At 35.2% G+C, this 21,319-nt stretch overlaps 1 protein-coding gene across 4 annotated transcripts in view; it reads right to left on the reverse strand.

Moving 5' to 3' along the window:
* The window catches only part of SEC24B (SEC24 homolog B, COPII coat complex component), a 94,836-nt gene that overhangs the window by 11,279 nt on the left and 62,238 nt on the right, over positions 1–21,319 (reverse strand). For 2 of the 4 annotated variants that reach the window (XM_079920801.1, XM_079920799.1), the window contains 14 exons: positions 17,400–17,581; positions 14,631–14,733; positions 12,024–12,150; positions 11,215–11,324; positions 10,017–10,129; positions 8,417–8,535; positions 7,999–8,054; positions 7,555–7,761; positions 5,553–5,676; positions 4,987–5,145; positions 3,895–4,068; positions 3,151–3,261; positions 1,195–1,370; positions 455–592 (listed from right to left, as the gene is read on the reverse strand). In XM_079920801.1, coding sequence (XP_079776927.1) covers positions 455–592; positions 1,195–1,370; positions 3,151–3,261; positions 3,895–4,068; positions 4,987–5,145; positions 5,553–5,676; positions 7,555–7,761; positions 7,999–8,054; positions 8,417–8,535; positions 10,017–10,129; positions 11,215–11,324; positions 12,024–12,150; positions 14,631–14,733; positions 17,400–17,581 — 1,899 coding nt within the window. Of the gene's footprint in view, positions 1–454; positions 593–1,194; positions 1,371–3,150; positions 3,262–3,894; positions 4,069–4,986; positions 5,146–5,552; positions 5,677–7,554; positions 7,762–7,998; positions 8,055–8,416; positions 8,536–10,016; positions 10,130–11,214; positions 11,325–12,023; positions 12,151–14,630; positions 14,734–17,399; positions 17,585–21,319 lie in introns of all 4 variants that reach the window. The other 2 variants (XM_079920800.1, XM_079920798.1) reach the window with 1 other exon arrangement.

Raw genomic sequence — 21,319 nt, forward strand, 5'->3', positions numbered from 1 at the left:
TGTGCTCCGCAGTGGGAGAGGCCACAACAGTGAGAGGCCCGCATACCGCAAAAAAAAAAAAAAAAAAAAAAAATACTGTTGGATACCAGATTTGGTTTACAATAATATAATCAAAGTTTCACTCCGATCACATCAGAAACAGTCAATATCTTCAAAATATAGATGGAACTGCCCACTCTACAGCATACCTATGCAGTAAATGTAAGCAAACCCACAAGGTGAATTACTTCCCATATGAAACTATTTTTGAAAACTCTGTAACTATGACAGTATCTAACAGTCATATTGTCCAATCAAATCCATAGTTAGTGTCCTTATTTAATGTATTATTACCACAGGGGAAAAACAGATGGAAGAAATTGTTAATAATACATTACTACCTTAGCTGTAGAATCAAGACACCCAAATAAATTTAAATTAAAAAGTTTCAAACACATTGAAAAAAAAATCATACCTCATCTGTCAGTCTGTCTATCCTGTATAGGTTGGGATGAATCATTTTCATTAGATGAACAAGTGGCTGACACTTTATCTGACACATGGCATATACACGATCATCCAGGCGTGTGCTTGTACCAGTTCTAAATGCTTTCTACATGGAAAAACGATACACATTTTTCAGTAAAACATAAATATAGTGGACAAATATTAAAACAAATATATACCGTCAGTCATGGAAAAAGCGCAGCCTTGAAAGCAGACAGGCCTGGATTCAATTTTCAGCTCTGACATTCAATAGGTAGGTATGTGAGCAAGTAACTCAGCTTCTCAAAGCTATACTGTCATCATAAGAAAAACAGGGAAAATACTACTCACCTCTCTAGGCTGCTGTAAGGATTAAATAAGATGATGTATATATAACACCTATTGTGGTGCCTAAGACTTGGGAAGATGTTCCATGAACAGTCAAGTCTCTTTCCAGGAGCACACACTACGAGTGCGCTATACGCACACCATTATTCAAGCTGCTCCCACATGTTAGACTGAGAGCATATGGCTGTATGAGACTCATCATGTATTTGTATACCATCATTTCCCACTCACCTTTTCCTGTTGAAAACTTTTCCAATGCTAAGCTGTATAATTGGCTAATCAAATATTTAAAATCCCTCAGAAAACCTTGGTTTCATTTTTCACGTATGTATCAAGAATTTCAAAAGACTTTATAAAATCTAACAGTATATAGAGAACTACCTGCTTGAGAAGGGCCAAAACATAGAGAGGAAACAACTTGAGGGAGCTGGGTGCTATCAACCCAGAGTGCTGTAAATTTGAGACAGTTGAGCCGTATGCAGATAATGAATCCACCACAGCGTTCACTAAGGCATCTCTTGCATCTGATAGACTTGATGAAATTGATCGATCCACAGCTATAAAGCAACCAAAATGAAAAAGAATTTAATCATTAGATGCCAATGAATACTATGAGATACAATTTACATGCAATATTTAAGAAAGCAACAAAAATTCCATTTTTAGGTTAGAAAAATACATTTCACTTGCTCCCTCAATTTAAAAGCATCTGGGCACTTCCCCAGCAGTCCAGTGGTTAAGCCTTCCACTGCAGGGGGTGTGGGTTCAACCTCTGGCTGGGTAGCTAAGATCATGTATATGCCATGCAGTGCAGCCATTAAAAAAAAAAAATCTGCTCATTAGACAATTTTGGAACTAAATCTGAATAAATCTGACAATCAGAACAAATCTAGATTGTTTTGGACCTTTTTGTTTTAATCTTTTTAAGTCTAAAAACACTTAATTGCTATTGATATAAGAGAAGATGTACCATCCATCTGCTTCTGAGAAAGCTCTGGGTATCTTTTCATTACTCAAACAGAAGTCACGTGTATAAAGCATCGTTCTTTTCTGCATAAACAATGCAAGTTCTGCAACCTGAATTATCCCTTACGATCCTCTAATATCTTCTCTGTCAAAGCATTCCTTGGTCAACAAAAAAAGAGGGCAAACTAAACACAGGTTCCCTAAATATAGACAATGAAGAGCCAGATATCAGTGTGGAACTTATTTTCCTCCAGGTACATATTTTAGTAAAACAGAGATACAAATGCCCAAATATTAAAAATAAAACAATTATTGAAAAATAGTTACAGTATAATTAATTTGAAATGTAGGATAAAAAATGATAATTAAAATATTGGGATACTTAGTAAATGTTATTAAACTTTTTCCCAAAATGAGTAATAATGTTTATCTCTCTCCAGGAATACGTGGAAAATAACGAGGTTCATTTTACCTCTACATTCATCTAAAAGGTAAATTCATTAAAAACAAAACACTGTGTTATACTAATTCTCCAAAGGAGTTTTTAAACTTACATATAGTAACATTTACTTTTCAGAGTGTCATATATGTATGTCAAATGCATAGCCATGTAATCACTGCCACAATCAAGATCCATCATTCTAAAAGTATCCCCTGTGGCTGCCCCTTTGTAGTGAAATCCTCCCCCTGCTACCAACCCTGATAATCACTATCTATTCTTCATTCCCGTAATTCTCACTTTTCCAGAATGTCATATAAATGGAATCATATGTATGTAGTCTTTTGAGTCTAGCTTCTTTCACTAAGCATAATGCCTTTGAGAGTCACACCCATTCACATATCAGCAGTTAATTCCTTTTTATTGCCGAGTTATATTCCATTATACGGATGTACCATAATTTGTTCATGCATTCACCATTTGAAAAACATTTGAGTTGTTACCAGTTATTAGTGATTATGAATCCCACACATAATTTTTAAACTAAAGAATTAATAAGAAATACAAGAACAGTCCAATTCACACTGTTGCAAATGAAAATGTAAAACATATACTTTTTTTTTTTTTTTTTGCGTTATGCGGGCCTCGCACTGTTGTGGCCTCTCCCATTGCGGAGCACAGGCTCCGGACACGCAGGCTCAGAGGCCATGGCTCACGGGCCTAGCCACTCTGCGGCATGTGGGATCTTCCCGGACTGGGGCATGAACCCGTGTCCCCTGCAACGGCAGGCGGGCTCTCAACCACCGCGCCACCAGGGAAGCCCAAAACATATACTTTTTAAATAAGGGATTTCTAGGGTAAAAAAAATGCCCAGGTTTCAGTTTTTAGGACAGGAAAATATATTTCACCTGTTGCTTCACTTTTTTACTCACCCATGTTTGCCAGGAGGCAGATGGAAGCTTGTACATCAGCCCCTGCGTATACATCTGCTAGCGAACTGACCACTGGCAAGCAAAGTGTGTGCACTCTAATTCTCCGCTCACCTAATGAAAGGATGGATCCATGTCATTGCAAAATACATTAGACCAAGAAAGAAAGAAAGCAGACAGGTCAAAATATTATTCAAGCTATTGTTTTGACTGTATTAAATAACCATTTAATTTTGATTTTGAAACACAAAAACAAAGTTTTACAATAAAGATGTTTTAAAGAAAATTAAACATTCTCCAAATCTGAACAAAGACTATGAACATATATTTTTTATATAGTCGAACATTAGGTTCTGGTTTTATCTTAATATCACTCACTCTAAATTATACGCAACATAATAAAATATCAGAAAACTTAGACTATGAAATAACAAATGTAGGCCTGAAGTGCCGTGCAGAATTTCTTATGTTATGGGGAAAGAAATAATGCTCAGGATGACACAGGTAGATTTAGTATGAGTTATTATAATAGCATGATCCTGAGAATACGAATCTTCCACAAGTCAAAAAAGATATCTTTAAAGATTCAAAAATGAATATTAAAAAAAGAATGGAACATATATTTGATTAACTAATATAAATTCCATTACTTCCCACTGGTGTTCATTCTTTCTCCCTATTCTCCCAGCACGTGAAAGGAGGGGAGAATTACTGTTGCAGGTTATATTTCATTTCTGTTAACATTACCCTTGCTTGATGTATATAACAGGGCTGTCTGAAAGCACACTAAGGAAGTATCCGTCAAACTTTCTTCAATTGACAGCTGTACTGCAAATCCAGCATCAGGATTGATGTTGGCGAGGGATAACAAATCAGTGGAACGGACAAAGAAGTTTCCATGAAAAGTGTGCATGGAAAGACCTACAGAAGAGAAAACTTGTTATAAAAGAGGAGGTAACATTAGTATCTTTACCTCAGGCTAAAGCTACTTTTTTTTTTTTTTTTTAATTGCGGTATGCGGGCCTCTCACTGCTGTGGCCTCTCCCGCTGCGGAGCGCTCCGGACGCGCAGGCTCAGCGGCCATGGCTCACGGGCCCAGCCGCTCCACGGCATGTGGGATCCTCCTGGACCGGGGCACAAACCCGTGTCCCCTGCATCGGCAGGCAGACTCCCAACCACTGTGCCACAAGGGAAGCCCTAAAGCTACTTTTTAAAATAAAAAATATCTCTGATTTTGAATCAAAAGGATAACTGGGGAGTAGTATTGGATTGTTGGTGGAGGTTCTAAAATATCAATTCAAAAACACCAATGCAGGTTATATGAAAGGAGGCTACACATTTAACTTGTACTGACGATCTTATAATATTTTCCTATAGGTAATTTGAAGTCAGACAAAAAAGACGTAATGTACAAAATTAAACAAATGAAGGTTACTATACAACTTACTTAAGAATTAAAATAAAGGATGAGAATCCCTCCAGCAAACATTCACATAAAAGAGATAATGTAAATTGAAGACCATTTGAATGATTAGGAAGGCAAAGATTATTAATCTGACGATTTTCACTTAAGATCTTCCCTATTCCTCAAATTCTTCTGAAATCACCTCCAATGTGGACTTTCTCTTGGGTTCTTTCTAATAAAGCAAAACATTACCTTTGCCCACTTATTCAAATTGCTTAAAAAATTGGGCAATTATTTAATAACTATATTTAAAACAGGGTATAGCTAACTGGATCAAGCAGAAAATCCTTTATGATCATTATAGGTAGTCAAAGGTCATCAGTATATGAATGCTTATTAATTTTGACAAAAGTATAATTTATATAATTTCATACCTTTAGTACACCTTATTCTCATAACAGCTTCAAATCCAATTTTTCTTGTGAGATATCGTTTTAGATCTTTTTGTAACTTTTCTGCTTGTGAAGGATTGTGAGTATAGTGGAAAGATGGGTAATAATAGATGCACCCTGCAGAATACTTGGACATGCAAGCTTTAGAGAGAAATATAAGTATTAGCTACAGAAACAATAATATTCTACTTGTCCAATAGCAGTGCACATTCTGTATTATGAAGAAATCTAACTCGTAGTGAAATAAAACTAAAGTGGTCAAAATGGGGATAATATATATATCTGAGAAACACAAACATTTGTAAAATATATAATGAATTTACTGTTGAGCAGAATGGTAAAGGAATTGTATTTGAAAACAACAACAACAACCCACAATAGCATTTTATATGTGTATAGTGCTTTAAAGTTTACGGGTAATTTTCATAGACATTATCTAATTCACATCTTTCTCCCCAAGCTATTGAGAACTCTTAGTAAAGAGTTTAGATTTAATTATATGCTAAAAATGTTTATGTAAACAGATAAACACAATGATATCTCCTTACCTAGAGAAGCGAGATCAGAGTACTGTGAACTTAAAAGGAACAGATCCACTGCAGTCTGCTGCCCTGAGCAATCTAAAGCAAGTTTCTTATAAAAATCAGTTGCAGGGCCAAGATGCTGTACAACCTAAGTCAACAGGTCATAAAGTAAGAGCTAGAAACCTTGAATTATGCATATATTTCTGTCTGTTAAAATAAGGAAGAGGATATCCTCTGTCCCCCTATCAAACTAAGGAGTTTTTAAAATGTCTGGGTAGTTGGCACAAATTTCCTATGAGGATAATAACAATCGCTAACATTTATAAAGCACTTATGTGCCAGCACAGATGTTTATATAAATTATTTAACCCTCATAATAACATATATCTCATAGAGTTACCAACATTTTACAGATGAGAGAACTGAGGCCAAAAAAATGATTATGTAACTCGACCAATTACATTGTCATTCAGTGGTAGATGCTGGAATATAATAAACCCAAGAAGTCTGGCTCCAGAGTGAGTGCTGTTACCCATTACTGTACATATACTGTTACATAACAACATGAGAGAATAACAGATTAAGGGAAGTTTTTCCTGTTGGTATGAGGACACTTGAGCTGAGGAGGTGGCACCGGAGAAGAGTTAAGAATGCAAGAGCCGGGCTCCAAGTTCTTAATTACTATGCTACATTGCACAACAAAATGTTTCAATCTTCTTAACTATAGTGTATGACTATTATATCAGAGTTTAAAACGGAGGAGATACTTAAGCTTTTGAGTCCCAGGCAGATAGAGAACATTTCTGGAAGTTAAATGAGAAAAAAACCCCTAAAACTGTATCAAAGAATCAGTAAACACTTTGCTCTGTTCAAAACACCTCAGTATTTTGTAATGGATTACAATATAGTGCTATTCTTCTTTAGCAAATTGGTAAAGAATAAAAAAGCAACAATACTTAATGGTGGCTAGAAGATGAGTCCTTAAGAGTACAGGTTGATAAAACCCCCAGTAAGTAGAATACAATAGTAATTTAAATACAGTTTATACTCATTGATCCAATTATTTCACTTCTAGGAATTTATCTTACGGAAAAAACGAATACGTGGCTAAAGATTTATAACACTATTAAACGTGTTTAATTCATACTCATAACTAGTTGTAATGGCATTTTCATACATATATAAGTTGAGGTCAGACAAAACTTATGCACAGAACAAAAATCATTGTCCCAGTTCATTTATTATTTGAAATAGGGATTAAAATACCCTGACCAAATCTTCATGTAAAACCCTAGTAATATTCAGCCTCATATTCTTTTTTTTTAATAGTGAAAACACTGGCGACAACTATTCAACAGCTAGCAGGCAATTAATTAAATCAAGTTTTTCACATTTACTAAAAAACATTTTTTTCAGGAGAATTTTTAGGGACCTCAGAAAATGCTATGTACCCTTCAATGAAAAAAGTCATTTAAAAAATATAGAATAATGTATGATACCCAGTTATGCTTATTTGTATTTGTATAACTAAATGCTATTATCCTGACAGTGAGATAATTGACTTATATTTGTTTCCACTTTCCAAGTTTTATACAATGATTTATATTACCTTTATAATAAAAAAGTTTGTTAGTATGTGCATGTTAAATTATAATATCTCAGATTTAGTAAGTATTATCACTTGTGAAATAGAAAAGAGCAGTGGAGTCAGAAAATCAAGTCACATCTTTACCATAAAATACTTAATAACTTTTGGCAAGACCATTTAATCTGTTTCCCCATTTGTAACATGAAAGGGTTAGAGTAGATAATTCTAAATTTCTATGACTTGTAAACAAAGTAATAAAAAGAACACACTGCAACACAAAAACAAAACAATAATTGAATTAAACTCTCTAAAAAGAAAACCAGTTTTCTTTTTTTTTTTTTACTATCAATGAAGTAGAAAAATAGAATAAACAATTACACAGTCTATAGAGGTAGAAGACACAATCTTAAATATGACAGAGAAACTAATATAAAATACCTTTGTGCTTGATCTCTGATTAGGATCTTCTCTGGACTGCAGAAGTCCTGCCCCCAAGGAAGGTAACTGTGTCTGAAATACAGACACACGGCCACCTGTTGGAGACATTAATTTAAAGGCAGCCTGGAGCGCAGGACCCAGGGCACTGTGTGTTTCTCTTGTATTGGTGAACATATTTGGTAATGCATTCAATAAGTCTTTTATAAGCTGGGAAAACAAAGATTAAAAATTGAATTACTGAGAAGGCAAAGCAATATTATTCTTTAAAACATTCCAGAGTATAGTACGTGCCACTGCATTTTGGAGGACTGTAAAGTGAGTAGTCAACAGATATCTACCTACATTGTCTACTGCAATGTTAATATACACCAAGTAAACACATGTTCAGCATTTTAGTAATCAGTTGAAGTAAGAGAAATACTTTAAGAAAAAAATCAATCTCACCTCTTTACTTTCATACAGATTCACAAGTAAGCTATCCGGTGTAGGTAGAAAAACATCTATAGGGAAAACATATATTTTAACCAAATGATAAATAAGCCAAAAGAATTTTGAATTAAAAAATCTTAGTTTTTCTAAGGCCATACATGTTAACGGGTACCATAATATTGCTTTATTAAATATATATATATGCTGTATGTATTATATGTGTGTGTGTGCTCGAGCATGTATAAGTACACACACGGGTATAAAAAACTTAGAATCAAGTATTTTCCAGGAAAACAGTTATTTTAAAACAAATACCAAAGTAGGCTAAATTATCCATATAGCATTACAACAAGATGTACTGTAAAATAAAGTAGGCTTAATTCCAAAATTCTGTTTTATTAATAAACAGAGTTTTATTTTATTCACTGCTTACCATCTATATCAGATACAATCAACATCTGAGGCTGTGATAATCCTTCTTGTAAATTGTAGAAATGAATAGTGCTATCAAAGGTCATGAATCCTATTCTTGTTCGTGAATCTCCAGGAAGCCTAAAGAAAGAAATGATAATTTTAAAAACTATTTTTCATTCCCAATTTTATCTTTTTGGCTTTGCATAGTCCACTGAATTTGCAGTCACTCATCTTTGTTGGACTGGCTCTTATTTCTAGGGCTATATTCTCATATACTTTTCCAGCAAGCTAACTCTTCAGTCTTCAAAACTGTTTCTTGGGGCTTCCCTGGTGGCACAGTGGTTGAGAGTCCGCCTGCCGATGCAGGGGACACGAGTTCGTGACCCGGTCTGGGAGGATCCCACATGCCGCGGAGCGGCCGGGCCCCATGAGCCATGGCCGCTGAGCCTGCGCGTCCGGAGCCTGTGCTCCGCAATGGGAGAGACCACAGCAGTGAGAGGCCCGCGTACCGCAAAAAAAACAAAACTATTTCTTTGCAGAGGGTCTTCCATTGCCACACAATGCTGAAGTTATGTCCGAATTAAGCACTTGAGACTTAAAAAAGGGCAAATGCTTCAATCAAGGATAAAAATATGAGAACTCCAAGTTACTAACAGAATCTAAAAGCAAATCATTTAATGTCTATGGATGTTTTTAATCTTGAATGTCTCAATGTTATCAGTTTATTCACAGGCCAAGATCAGTGATATGCAATTATGGTGGCAACAGCTAGCACTCAGTAGAGCAAGGACTCTCAAACTCAAATGGAAGATGGGGGAAAAGAACCTTTTGGAATAACCTAGTACTTCTGACAAAATATTCATACATAACCACCCCTACACCTCTACACATGTCAAGAATCACTGCAATAGGAAACTACTCTTACTAACGATCTTAAGTCATATTTCTTATGAGTGTTGGAGTAGAAAGAGAAATGTATAAACAACTTTGTTTTCCAGAGATTTGGAAGGTTCATTTTTTAAGTTATTTACGGGTCTCCTTCATGACTAATACTGGTAGACACACAGGTAGGAATTAAAACCAAGTATAAGTACCCTATGCTATACTCTGTTTCCACTTCCACAATAAAGCTCCTTACTAATGCGCCTGTTCAGTTTCTGGTTTCCTGAAATATTCAGCACAAAATCAATTCCCTCCTTCCCTTTATTTGGCTCATTCTCTCATTAGCACATTTTAAACTATCTTATGAAAAACTCCTTGCTCAGGCATAAATTACAGCTAGATTTCTCTCATTTCTCTCTTGATACCCTGGCTAAGTTGAATTTTCTGAGTCCCAGTGCTCAGATCTGCTAAGTCAGAGAGATAGTTAGATGAGATCTAAATTCCTTACCAAGTATTAAAACTTTTATGGTTTTAAGAATCAGATATCAAGTCATAAATCATAATAATCTAAGTAGCAGGATCTTTATTCTAAAGTAGCCAGGACGTACTCTTTTAGTGACAAATGAATGAAATCAAACTTAATAAAAACCAACCCCATAAATTGCTAATAAACACTTCATAAACGCACACATACCACACACACACACACACACAAAATGAGTAAAAAAAATTCTTACTTGTCTAGATTTTCTAACAGTGACTGGCACAAAATTGTCAAATATCCAGCTTCCACTGCATTATGAGACACATCTAAAACAAACAAGTAAACTGCTGGTTGAGGTGGACGAAGCTGAAAGGAATAGAAATAATGTAACGTATTTAGTAGCTATAATTTATTCTTTTTATATCACAACTACTACTGGATATTTACTGAGTGTATTCGGAAAAAAAAAAAAGGAAGATATGTCAATCAAGAATCATATAGGTCATATGCTAAAAATTAAAGATTACTTCTTACTTCACCACTTCAATTAGACTGATTCCTAAGGAGCCAGAACAGAGTTGGGAATATAATAAGTTGTGAAGAAGAAGCTGAGAGTAAAAGTGACCATGAGTTAAAATGGAAAATATATTAATATGGAAATAGACGAGAAAACAGTAGTTGGGCAGATGCGAAATTGGACACAAAGGATCATAAAAAAAATCACAGAAATAAAGAAGGAAATGGGTCAAGCACCAGGAACTTCATACACATTAGCTGTACCTATTCACCTTTTCCCACTAGCAACATTTTACATTTATGCAGACAACAAAGATTGGAAGTGAGGACACAGAAGAAATGCAAGTTATTATACAGATATTTTAAATGAGTAGAAATAATAAAGAAATGAGCAGAACTTAGGCGAAGAATTTGTTTTTGTAAGCGGAAAAGAAGAATGAGATCTGAAGAATCAGTATAATTAAAAAACAGGTAGAATTTTATGATGAAGTGGAAAGAGAAAAGTCAGATGCAAGTTAATATCCATTTATCTTGATATCTGTACTGGGTGAACCAGTAAGATGGTGGTATCTTTAAGAGCGTGAAAATGGCAGTTTTTGGCAAAAACACGAGTTTTTCTGTTTAAGGAAAATGGTAAAAAGAATATTTATATTCATTCCATGCAAGTAATCAAATCAAAATGACAACAAATTGTAGATGCTAGTGCTCATCATGAAACATTACCGATGTTTCTTAGTGATATAACTGCATTCTTCTAGGAGATCAAGTAATCTTTACAAAGAGCTTTCTATTTATTAAGTATAAACTTTCAGCACTATTTCAAAAAATTCATACTATGGACAATTTCAAAATTTAAACAAGAATTCACTTAACAGCAAATTACAAATGACCAATACAATTGCATCCCACGACTAATTTTAACACTGAATAGTTACCATATAATCTGAAGACGCAATGAACTCCACGGTTGAATTCTGAACTTCTGGCCGTTTATGAGGCTCTCCATAAGATCGGGTAAGGGGATTATACATAAATTCTTCAGGAACTAGATAAGATTAGGAATCCAGTACAAATTTAGTGACACATATACATGCCGAGAAATAAACTCCTCTATCATCAATATTTATGAGGTTTACAACAGTTCTGTGAAGATCTAATGATAAAAACTAATGCCTTAAGCCCTCTTTAAAAAAATAAACCGGAAGGATAAAAAACTTATTTACTGAAATCTGATGAGAAAACCAGGATACAAGTAATCTTGCTTCTTAGGCTTGTGTCCTATTTCTTATATCACATGACATGGAAAAGAAATCAGACAGAAACACAGATTCGAAAGCAATTATACGAAGAGGACCTAAGAATGACTAAAGGGGACAACAGATACACATGCACACATGTGTTCACACATACTGGCAGAGATCCACACTGAGCTGAATGAACCAAATGTACAAACAGAAGACAACCTTAACTTGTCAGGGTCAAGCATAATTAGTCTGCATGATCTCATCTGCATGGCCTTCACTGCTGGTTTTACGAATTCTTTTTACTTTCCCCTCCCTGTCACTCTCCTCATTATCAATTATTCCCTTGGCCAGCCAAAACGAAGTGTCCCTAGCCTGTATTCTCTCCATTAAAAGTGGCATGGAAGTTTTTAAAGCAATGAGGAGAGAGAGACCAGATAATGGCAAAAATGTCAAAATGTTTAAAATATAAAACACACTTATTTTAAGAATCTGAAACTCACCATCATTAACTCTATAGCACAAATTGCATTTCCATCTACGTTGATCAATGAAGGATACAAAAGGGTTGATATATGTTCGACAAGATCGGCACCTCACAATGGTATTGGATGTTATCACTGGTAATTGCTAGGAAATAAAATAAAGCTGTTGTAGCAGAAAAAGCACTCCAGAGGAAAATGGACCACACACTGCTCTGCTCCATACACAGAACAGAAACCACACTTGTGTTTTGAAATTGAAACATTTTAATAAAATCCAGTGGTGCACTGAGCAACACAAGCAGCTATCAAGTTTTCTCCCTCTTCTGTCGCAAACTATAAAATAACACTAAAATAAAGTCAAACCAAATGTAATGCAAGTTACTGGCAGACAAGAAAAGCCTGGTTGGCCAAGAAAATAGAATAACCTCAGCTATCAGCTGAACTCAAGGAACAAGAGTGAGAAAGAAACATGCACCATATAAAAATGCCTTTGTCTTTGCTGCTTGCCTGCACCTGGTAACAGACTCTCAAGACACTGCTTGTTAGACAGCCACACAGTCCTGTTGGGGACTGTGGCCACGAGAAACCAAACACAATGTGCCTCAAACACTATACATCTCTTTATGTTTAGTTTGGGAAAGGAACTTTCTATTCAATATAAGAAATTTAGAAAATATGATACATATTATTCTATCTCCCTGAATTAACCCCTGGTAACATTTTAGTATATTTCCTTCTGGCTTTTTTCCTCCCTATCCATACACAAACATTTATTTTTGTACTTAATTTTTTTCACAAAAATAATTTTTATTATATAACTACATATCATTTGTGAAAAAAATCAGGAAACATGTTTAACTGAAAATAAGAAAATAAAAAATTATCCAGAATTCTACATTCCAGAGGAAGTCACTGCTGCCAATTTAGTGTATATACTTCCAGAAGGTATCACATATGGAATATGTATTTAGACAAAAATTTTCGGGGACTTCCCCGGTGGCGCAGTGGTTAAGAATCTGCCTGCTAATGCAGGGGACATGGATTCGAACCCTGGTCCGGGAAGATCCCACATGCCACGGAGCAACTAAGCCCATGCGCCACAACTACTGAGCCTGCGCTCTAAAGCCCATGTGCCTAGAGACCATGCTCCATAACAAGAGAAGCCATTGCAATGAGAAGAATGAGAAGTCCGCGCACTGCAACGAAAAGTAGCCCCCGGTCGCTGCAACTAGAGAAAGCCCGCGCGCAGCAACAAAGACCCAATGCAGCCAAAAAAAAAAAAAAAAAAAAAAAAAAAAATTTCACCTATGTATATGGGAAATTAACTATATTGGTTTCGCGATAAAGGTTGCAATTTTATTACAGGTGATCAAATAGTATTTACTGAATGAATAATTTCAAGGATGTCTGGGTGCAGAGGAATATCCTATTTTTAGGAGACAGAAGAAAGGAAAGCAGGTAATAACAGAGAACTTTTGGTTTTGGGGGCACTAATGAGATAAGTAACAGAGCTCATCCACCCAGACGATACACCAGGGGTTTGTGGCCACCAGATGGAGGCTGCCAGCTAAACTTCTCCATAAGGTGAGGAAATATTCAATAAAGAAAATCTAAATTCAAGGTACTTATTGCATATTATAATTATTTTATTTTCTATTCACTTTGCTCCTTTCTATACATCCTAGTAGGAAAGAAAGCTCCACGAGGAAGCAATGACCTCTGTATCCTCAGCACCCAGCATGATAGTCAATAAATATTTTTTGGTTGAATGAGAGTAAAAGAAACTCAGTAGCGATGAATGCAGAAAACCACAGTCATAAAAATGTGTGAGGGAGAAATGCAACTTAAAGTATAAATAGAATGTATCTGGATAAACGTTATTTCTGAAGTTCAGATATTTTAATTTAAATTCAACATATCTGCAATGAAATACCAGAAGTATGTGTAAAAATCCAGCAAGCTAGGTAAAGTAAACTTTACTGTGGAAACTTTAAAAAGTAATGTTTTAATTCAATAGACTTGAAGCATTTAAACTTTATTATTACAAAGGTTATTTGATTAATACAGTTGGGAACAATCATACGGTTTTCCTCCCTAAATGCATATCATTGCTGGTGTTTCCTTTATGTTTAAAAAAGAACTCCTAAAGTTTATCTATGCTCTACGCCCTTTCCAACTTCTAAAACTACTAACCTTTCAAAATCCAGCTTAGATCTCATTACTTGTAGAAAAGTCTGCTACTGTACCCAGAGGAAATCCCTTCCAATACTATATTCACCACCTAAGTTACTTCATAGAATTTGATTAGTTACATGTATTAGTTTTCCTGCACTGTAATTATTTGCACTGTAATTATTTGGGATATCTTTGTCCCCTGTTAGATAAGAATTTCTTAGGGGCAACATCAGTGACTTAATTATCTTTGTATTTACCAGTGCTTAGTTTAAGGCCTGTCACAAAGCAGGTGACAGAAAATGTTTGCTGTATTGAAATTGACAGAAATGATTAATTCTAACTTCAAATGAAAGAAAATGAAAAAAATTCTAAGAAAATATACAATCTGAATACCTCGCACATAAGTACACAGGTCAGTACCCACTAATATTTTAAAATATGTTACTTTACCGTTAAGTCTCTGAAGGGATGTAACAACAATCCTAAGGGAAGCTTAGCTTTATTCAGTAAAGCCTGTGTCTGTGGGATATTTGTCAAAGTACACCGAAATGAACTGCAAAGATATAAACAACAGAGACCACGTTAGCTATCAGAGATAAAAAACAATATTGACGTAGATAGTTGTAGGTAACTAAACATTTAAGGGCATACATGAAAATCATTTGGGTATATTACATAACTATAATTAGGAGGGTCCTGATTACTTTAAATGGGCATATATGTAATTTATATGTCAAAAGGCCTAAATTAAGGACTCAACATTTTCATGGTGAAAAAGTACAACACATTCAGGAACAAAGAGTAACTCCATCATGACTATCAGGGCATGAACAGGAGGGAGCAGAAAACATGAGTGAAAAGGTACAGCTTTCATGATGCTGTTCTTGCTTTGCTGTCATTCTTCATCTGCTGAACTCCTAATCTTTCTATGAAACTCATCAAAGTTATAGCTTCTTGTGAAACCATCCTCACCCTTGATCGCAAGTCAGGAAGAAAGACTTCTTCCTCTGTGCTCTGAGATCTACTTATGCTTCTGTGTTATCAATTAGTCTGATCTGCTTTAGTTGGCTGTGTACTTTCTTTATCTTCTCCATTTGAGATTAGAGATCATTTTGTCCTTGTGTCACCCTAGCACTATTCCTCTCATAGAGTAAGTAACTTAAGGTCAGTAGACACAGAATCAATAAAGGAGCAACCAAAGAGATAAGAAGCATAGGAACTGGAAACCGTGACAGGAATTTTAAGGAGTGCTTGACAGTATGTAGAGATATCCAGTTACGGGTTGACTCCACGCTGGTGATGTTCCGTGAACATGCCAAGTTGGTTCTGGCTTCAGGACTTCTGCATTTGCTGTTCACGCAGCTTGGCACACTCTTTTTCCAGAGTCACATCCTGCTCTCTCATTTCATTCAGATCTCTATTCAAATGTTAATAACTCCTTGGGAAAACCCATCCCGACTCCTCAATTAAAAATAGTCACCCTGCACCCTTACTACTCCCTACTTCATAGTTATTCTCTGAAATTACATTTACATTATACACCCATTGGTCTGACTGTTCACAATGTGCCTTCCCTAATAGGATATTGGTTGCATGAGATTGAGAACTTTGTTTTGTTTACTGCTTCATTCCCAGCACCTAGAAACAGTGCCTGGCACTTTATTTAGAAGGCGTTCAGCAGATATTGAATGATTGAGGTTAACATGTAGGCACAATTATTATTCCTGTTTTACAGTTGACAATACTGAGGTGTGAGAAGTTGAGTAATTGGCAGCTTCACAGCTACTTATCAGTGGAACCATGGTATGAACCTAGGTCTGTCAAACTCTAAAGCCTATACTCTAAAGCCTATTACTCTGCTTTGTTGTTTGGATAAGAGATATTTTCACAGGAAACACATAACTGAGTAGAAACACAGACACCATTCCCTACCTATATGATCTCTTACACATATACATAGACTCTATTTACCTACTTGGGGGATGCCTAACCATTCATATTACAAGGCCATAATCCACATACTTATCGACCTGATGGCAAGTTACATTCAGAAGGACAGGCAGCTACTTTCAATCTAGAATCAATGATTATACATTTTTATAGAAATGATCTTGGCACTGTCTTCGGCACTGATGGGGGTGCTGGTGGTAGGGTGTGGTAGAAGAGGTGGAACCCTTGAAGCACCTCCATTTTCTGTTTCCTGTATTGGAAATCTATATAAGACTTTGGTTGAAAAAAAAGAGGAACTTAGTTTTTTTAAAAGCTAGAAAACTACTGCCTTTAAAAAAAGAATATATGTGTGTGTGTGTGTGTGTGTGTGTGTGTATATATATATATATATATATAGTCTCTAAAGAACACTAATCCTAATGCAAGGAAGAAATGTTGTCTGTGATGTTGTTGTGAATCAGAGTTGTTTGTGAATGTTGTCTGTGAATCATAGTTTACTTTTTGAGGAGAGATTCCACAAGCAGGAGGATGTCTGGGTGCAGAGGAATATCCTATTCTTAGGAGACAGAAGAAAGGAAAGCAGGTAATAACAGAGAACTTTTGGTTTTGGGGGCACTATGAGGTAAGTAACAGAGCTCATCCACCCAGACGATACACCAGGGGTTTGTGGCCACCAGATGGAGGCTGCCAGCTAAACTTCTCCATAAGGTGAGGAAATATTCAATAAAGAAAATCCAAATCTAAATTCAGGCTGGATAAATATGCCTGGGGGCAATGGTCTTCTCATTCTACACTGAGTGGGAAAAGAAAATTCAGAGAAAAATTATTTATCTAAACCTGTTCTTGGGATTACACAAATGACGTTTGTATCCTTTTCAAGCAGAGACTGAAGTGCATAAAATTTTAAAGATTTCACCTTATTTAAAAGACATCAGAAGTTACTACTGGTGAAAAGTGAGGAAAAAGAAATTTAAGAAAAAAAATATAGTTAGATTTGGGTTCCTAAAACACTTCACTAAAATACAAAAAAATTTTCCTAGCATTAGATGATAGGGAATGAGATTGGATGGCGACAGAGATGGGGACAGGATCCAATGACCTAAATTGAATTTTACGTCTAGAATTTCTATACAAACTAATTTACAAGAGTTCACATTAACAAAACTTCCAATCAAGGAATTAATACCATAGTACTTTTACTATTTTTGAAAGTCACACAATGCTTTTGACAAGGTTTTACTTACTAAAGGTTATAAATTAAATACTTACTCTGGGCTACAGTTTAATTTTTTGAGGTCTAAATTCAGGTTAGGTACAGGAGCCCAAACAGGAGTCATGGGTAAAATATTTCTCTCCTGAGTAAGGTTTACAGGTCTCAAACTTTCTGGTTGTGAAGAACTCTGAAGACTCAAACCTCCCAGACTGGAGGACAGCTGGTTCATACCAGGATACTGCTGAAAAGGCAATTCAAAGCAAAACAAAAGAACAATGTTAACAAACATGAATAAAATTTATTATCCTATATATAGGATGTTAACATACAGAAAAGCAAGAAGCTAAAAAAAAATTTAAATCTGGCTTTGTAACAGTAAAATAACTTACTAGGACAGCTCAGTTTAAAGCACTCTTGAAAAAACTCAAAGCAAAAATGCTGAATAAATTTAAACCTTATTTGCATGATTCAACTCCACAACAAAATTTAAATAACGCTTTTTTCAACACCAAGAATTTGGTTTCTCTGAATATCTTTCTTACTGGAAAAGCAGGGTAAATGCTTGTTTTTAAAGTTTTTTCAATTTTCAGAATGAGCTGATGCCATAGAAATGACAATGATGTTCAATGAGTTCTGCTTTGTTTATTTTTTGCTTTCCTTTATATTTTTAGTATTATTCTGAATTCATGCCTTTTATTAACTCAAAGTGACTTAACAAATTAGTTACTATTCACTTTGATGGCCAAACTGCCCAATTTTTGGCCAGTGAGATCCCCTTAAAGCTGACCCCAGTGTCCTTTTGATATGAACCCATTGCCTTTGTTAGCTTCCTTGCTTTCTGGCATGACATTTTGTACCATTCCTCCTTCAGACTCCAAATTAATCATTTATCCAAAAAGGATTCTTGGTTCCTTTTAAGTAAGGATGGTATCTAGAGACCATAATCTGGATAATAAGGGTGCTCACTGCTAGTGTTTATTACTTCCAGACTTCTACAATACGTAGAGATAGAAAACATAATACATTTTTAAATAGAAGAAAAAGAATAATCAGTTCACATTGACATTTCCAATTCAAATTTAAGATGATGGTGTTTTAATTTAACTTTTTTGATTTTATGCCTGCATCTCTCTTCTCTTTTGCTGAAAATCTTGATTCCTAATGGTAACAGCCTTACTTATTTGTTTTATCCTACAATATATTAAAATAGTTCCAAAATGACAACACTAATATTATTATAAATGTAAAGTTATTAAAGATTTCTTTGTAGTTCTTTTTGTCCTTGGATTATTTCCCATTGAGAACATACAAAATACTGAGTTTTAAGATTAGTTAGAACAATACTTTTTTTTCTGTATCAGAATGTATCCAACTTGATAAACTGGTTTGCTTGTTTTTGTTTGATTTTAATTTTTAAGGATTGCTTTTCATCTTTTTTTCCACTTAATAATCTTTTTGAGTAAACAAAATTTACCTAATTCTAATGTCAAAACTTTACAATAATTCAGAGATATCTTGTTTCACTCTTGATCCCCCCCAAGTAACTATTTTTATTAATCTTCCATTGTCTGCATCTACAAATATAAACTAATATATACACTGCTCTAAATATGACCCCTTTTTTCACCTAAAAAAAAAAAGTCCTGGCAATAACTCTATGTCTGTATATAGAGATTTTTCCACATTCTTTTTTGTAGTTATCGAGCACTCCATTATGTGACTGTACTGCAGAATTCCAGCTAATCAGTGCAAAATGATAAAGTCAGGAAAATCACTATTTTACAATCCATATGGAAATAAATGATACAGGTAATGGTCATCTGGAATAGACGATAAACAGATATCAATAGATGATAAAGCCACTGGGTGAAAGCATAATGAGGAACCTCACAATGAAAAGATCAGGTTGTCACCATATGAACCCACTAATCAATCGTAACACCACTAAAAGTGAGACAACCAAGTATTATTATGATGTACACAGAACCAAAATATATTGTATTTTGGCTTAGGGAAATAAATAAATGAAGTAATATACCTGACTATAATTGAGCCATTAGATCTAATTTCTAATACATAGAAAATGGAACAGAGGAACGAGTTAAATGATACCACAAGAAGCAATCAGCCAAATTCAGAATGTGGAACATTCTACAGGACAAGAGACCCAGGTTTTTCAAAGGTTCAAAGGCATAAAAAATGGGGGTGGAGCTTTGTTTTTAAATTAAAAAGAGAATTAAGAGACATAAGCAAATGCAATTAGTAAGTCTTGCTTAGCTCCTGATTTGAACAAACCAACTACAGAAGAGCAATACTGAAACAGTCGGGCAAATCTGAATATGGACTGAATTTTAAACAACATTTAGAAATAATTGTTAAATTTGTTGGATATGATAGTGGTATTGTGGTTTGCAAGAAATTATCTTTTCCATCTCCCTGCCTCCCCTTGACCAGGATTAGCTTTAAAGCCCTCAGTAAGAAAAGGTAGGTGTGTGTGTGTGTGTGTGTGTGTGTGTGTGTGTGTGTGTGTCTGTGTGTGTATGTGTGTGTATGTGTGTAGAGGATAGGTCAAACAAGTATAACAAACTGTTGACAGTAACTGAAGCTGATGATCCTAAGGGAAAAAAACCAAAACTGGGTAATACTAGAGATTCTTTCAGTTTTCAGTAGAGCTGTAAAGGAGGAGACAAAAATGATTACATGGATCAGTAACAGTGCATAATAGAAAACCTCAAACAGACCCAAGTTTAAGATAAGAATTTAGAATATAAGAATTTAAATTTAAGAATTTAGGATACAAAATAAGGGTGGAATATTTAATCAATGAGGAAAGATAGATTATTTAATAAATGTCAGTGAAATTAGAGCTAACTATTGAATATATATGGGGGGGAGAAATGAGATTTATGATTTACATTATGTACCAAAACAAAACCTTAAAAGATGCAAAAAAGTGAATTCACCAAAGTAAAAAAATATAGAAAGAGGGAATTTTCCCCTAATCTTAAGGTTGAAAAGGCTTTTAAAAGATACAAAGGTAAATGGGCTTCCCTAGTGGCGCAGTGGTTGAGAGTCCGCCTGCCGATGCAGGGGACACGGGTTCGTGCCCTGGTCCGGGAAGATCCCACATGCCGCGGAGCGGCTGGGCCCATGAGCCATGGCCGCTGAGCCTGCGCGTCTGGAGCCTGTGCTCCGCAACGGGAGAGGCCACAACAGTGAGAGGCCCATGTACCGCAAAAAAAAAAAAAAAAAGATACAAAGGTAAAAACAAAAGAAATTATAATATGACTCTATAAATTTAAACATTTCTCCAATTGAGAAAAAAACATTAAAATTAAAAACAAGTGTCAAGCTGGGGGAAAAAACTGCAATATATTATTAGACAAAAATGTTACAAACTAGAAGAACCTGAATAGCATAATGGTGAAAGAATATGAACAGGGATTTCAGTAGAGAAACACAAATAACTAATAATTATGAAAATAATTTAATATTTTTGCTTATAAAATACTTGACATATTTAGTAATATGGAAAAGTAGGCAAAGACACTTTTGCTAGGAATATAAATTGGTACATTATTTCTCCATACCTGACCACCAAATGCTGATCAACTGATGTCTACTATACATCTCCACTTGGATGTCTATTAGGCATTCTAACTTAATATGGCCAATTCGATTCCTATTCCCAGAACTATTCCTCTGTCTTTACCATCTAAGTAAATACACTACCCTCTATCCAGATGCCCTGCCAAAAACCTACGTGTTATCCTTGATGCTTCCTTTCTCTCACCCACCACATCCGATCCATCAATAAGTCAAAAGATATCCCTTATCCATCCACTTTTCACTACCTCTGCCAATACCACCTTAGAAGAAAGCACAATCATCTATTTCTGGGATGATGGCAAAGCTTCCATTTGTCTCCCTGCTTCCATTTTTATCTTTTCAAATACTCCCAGCCCTAATCCGTTCT

This window comes from Stenella coeruleoalba (genome assembly GCF_951394435.1).
Source record: "Stenella coeruleoalba genome assembly, chromosome: 4".
NCBI classification, from domain to species: Eukaryota; Metazoa; Chordata; class Mammalia; order Artiodactyla; family Delphinidae; genus Stenella; species Stenella coeruleoalba.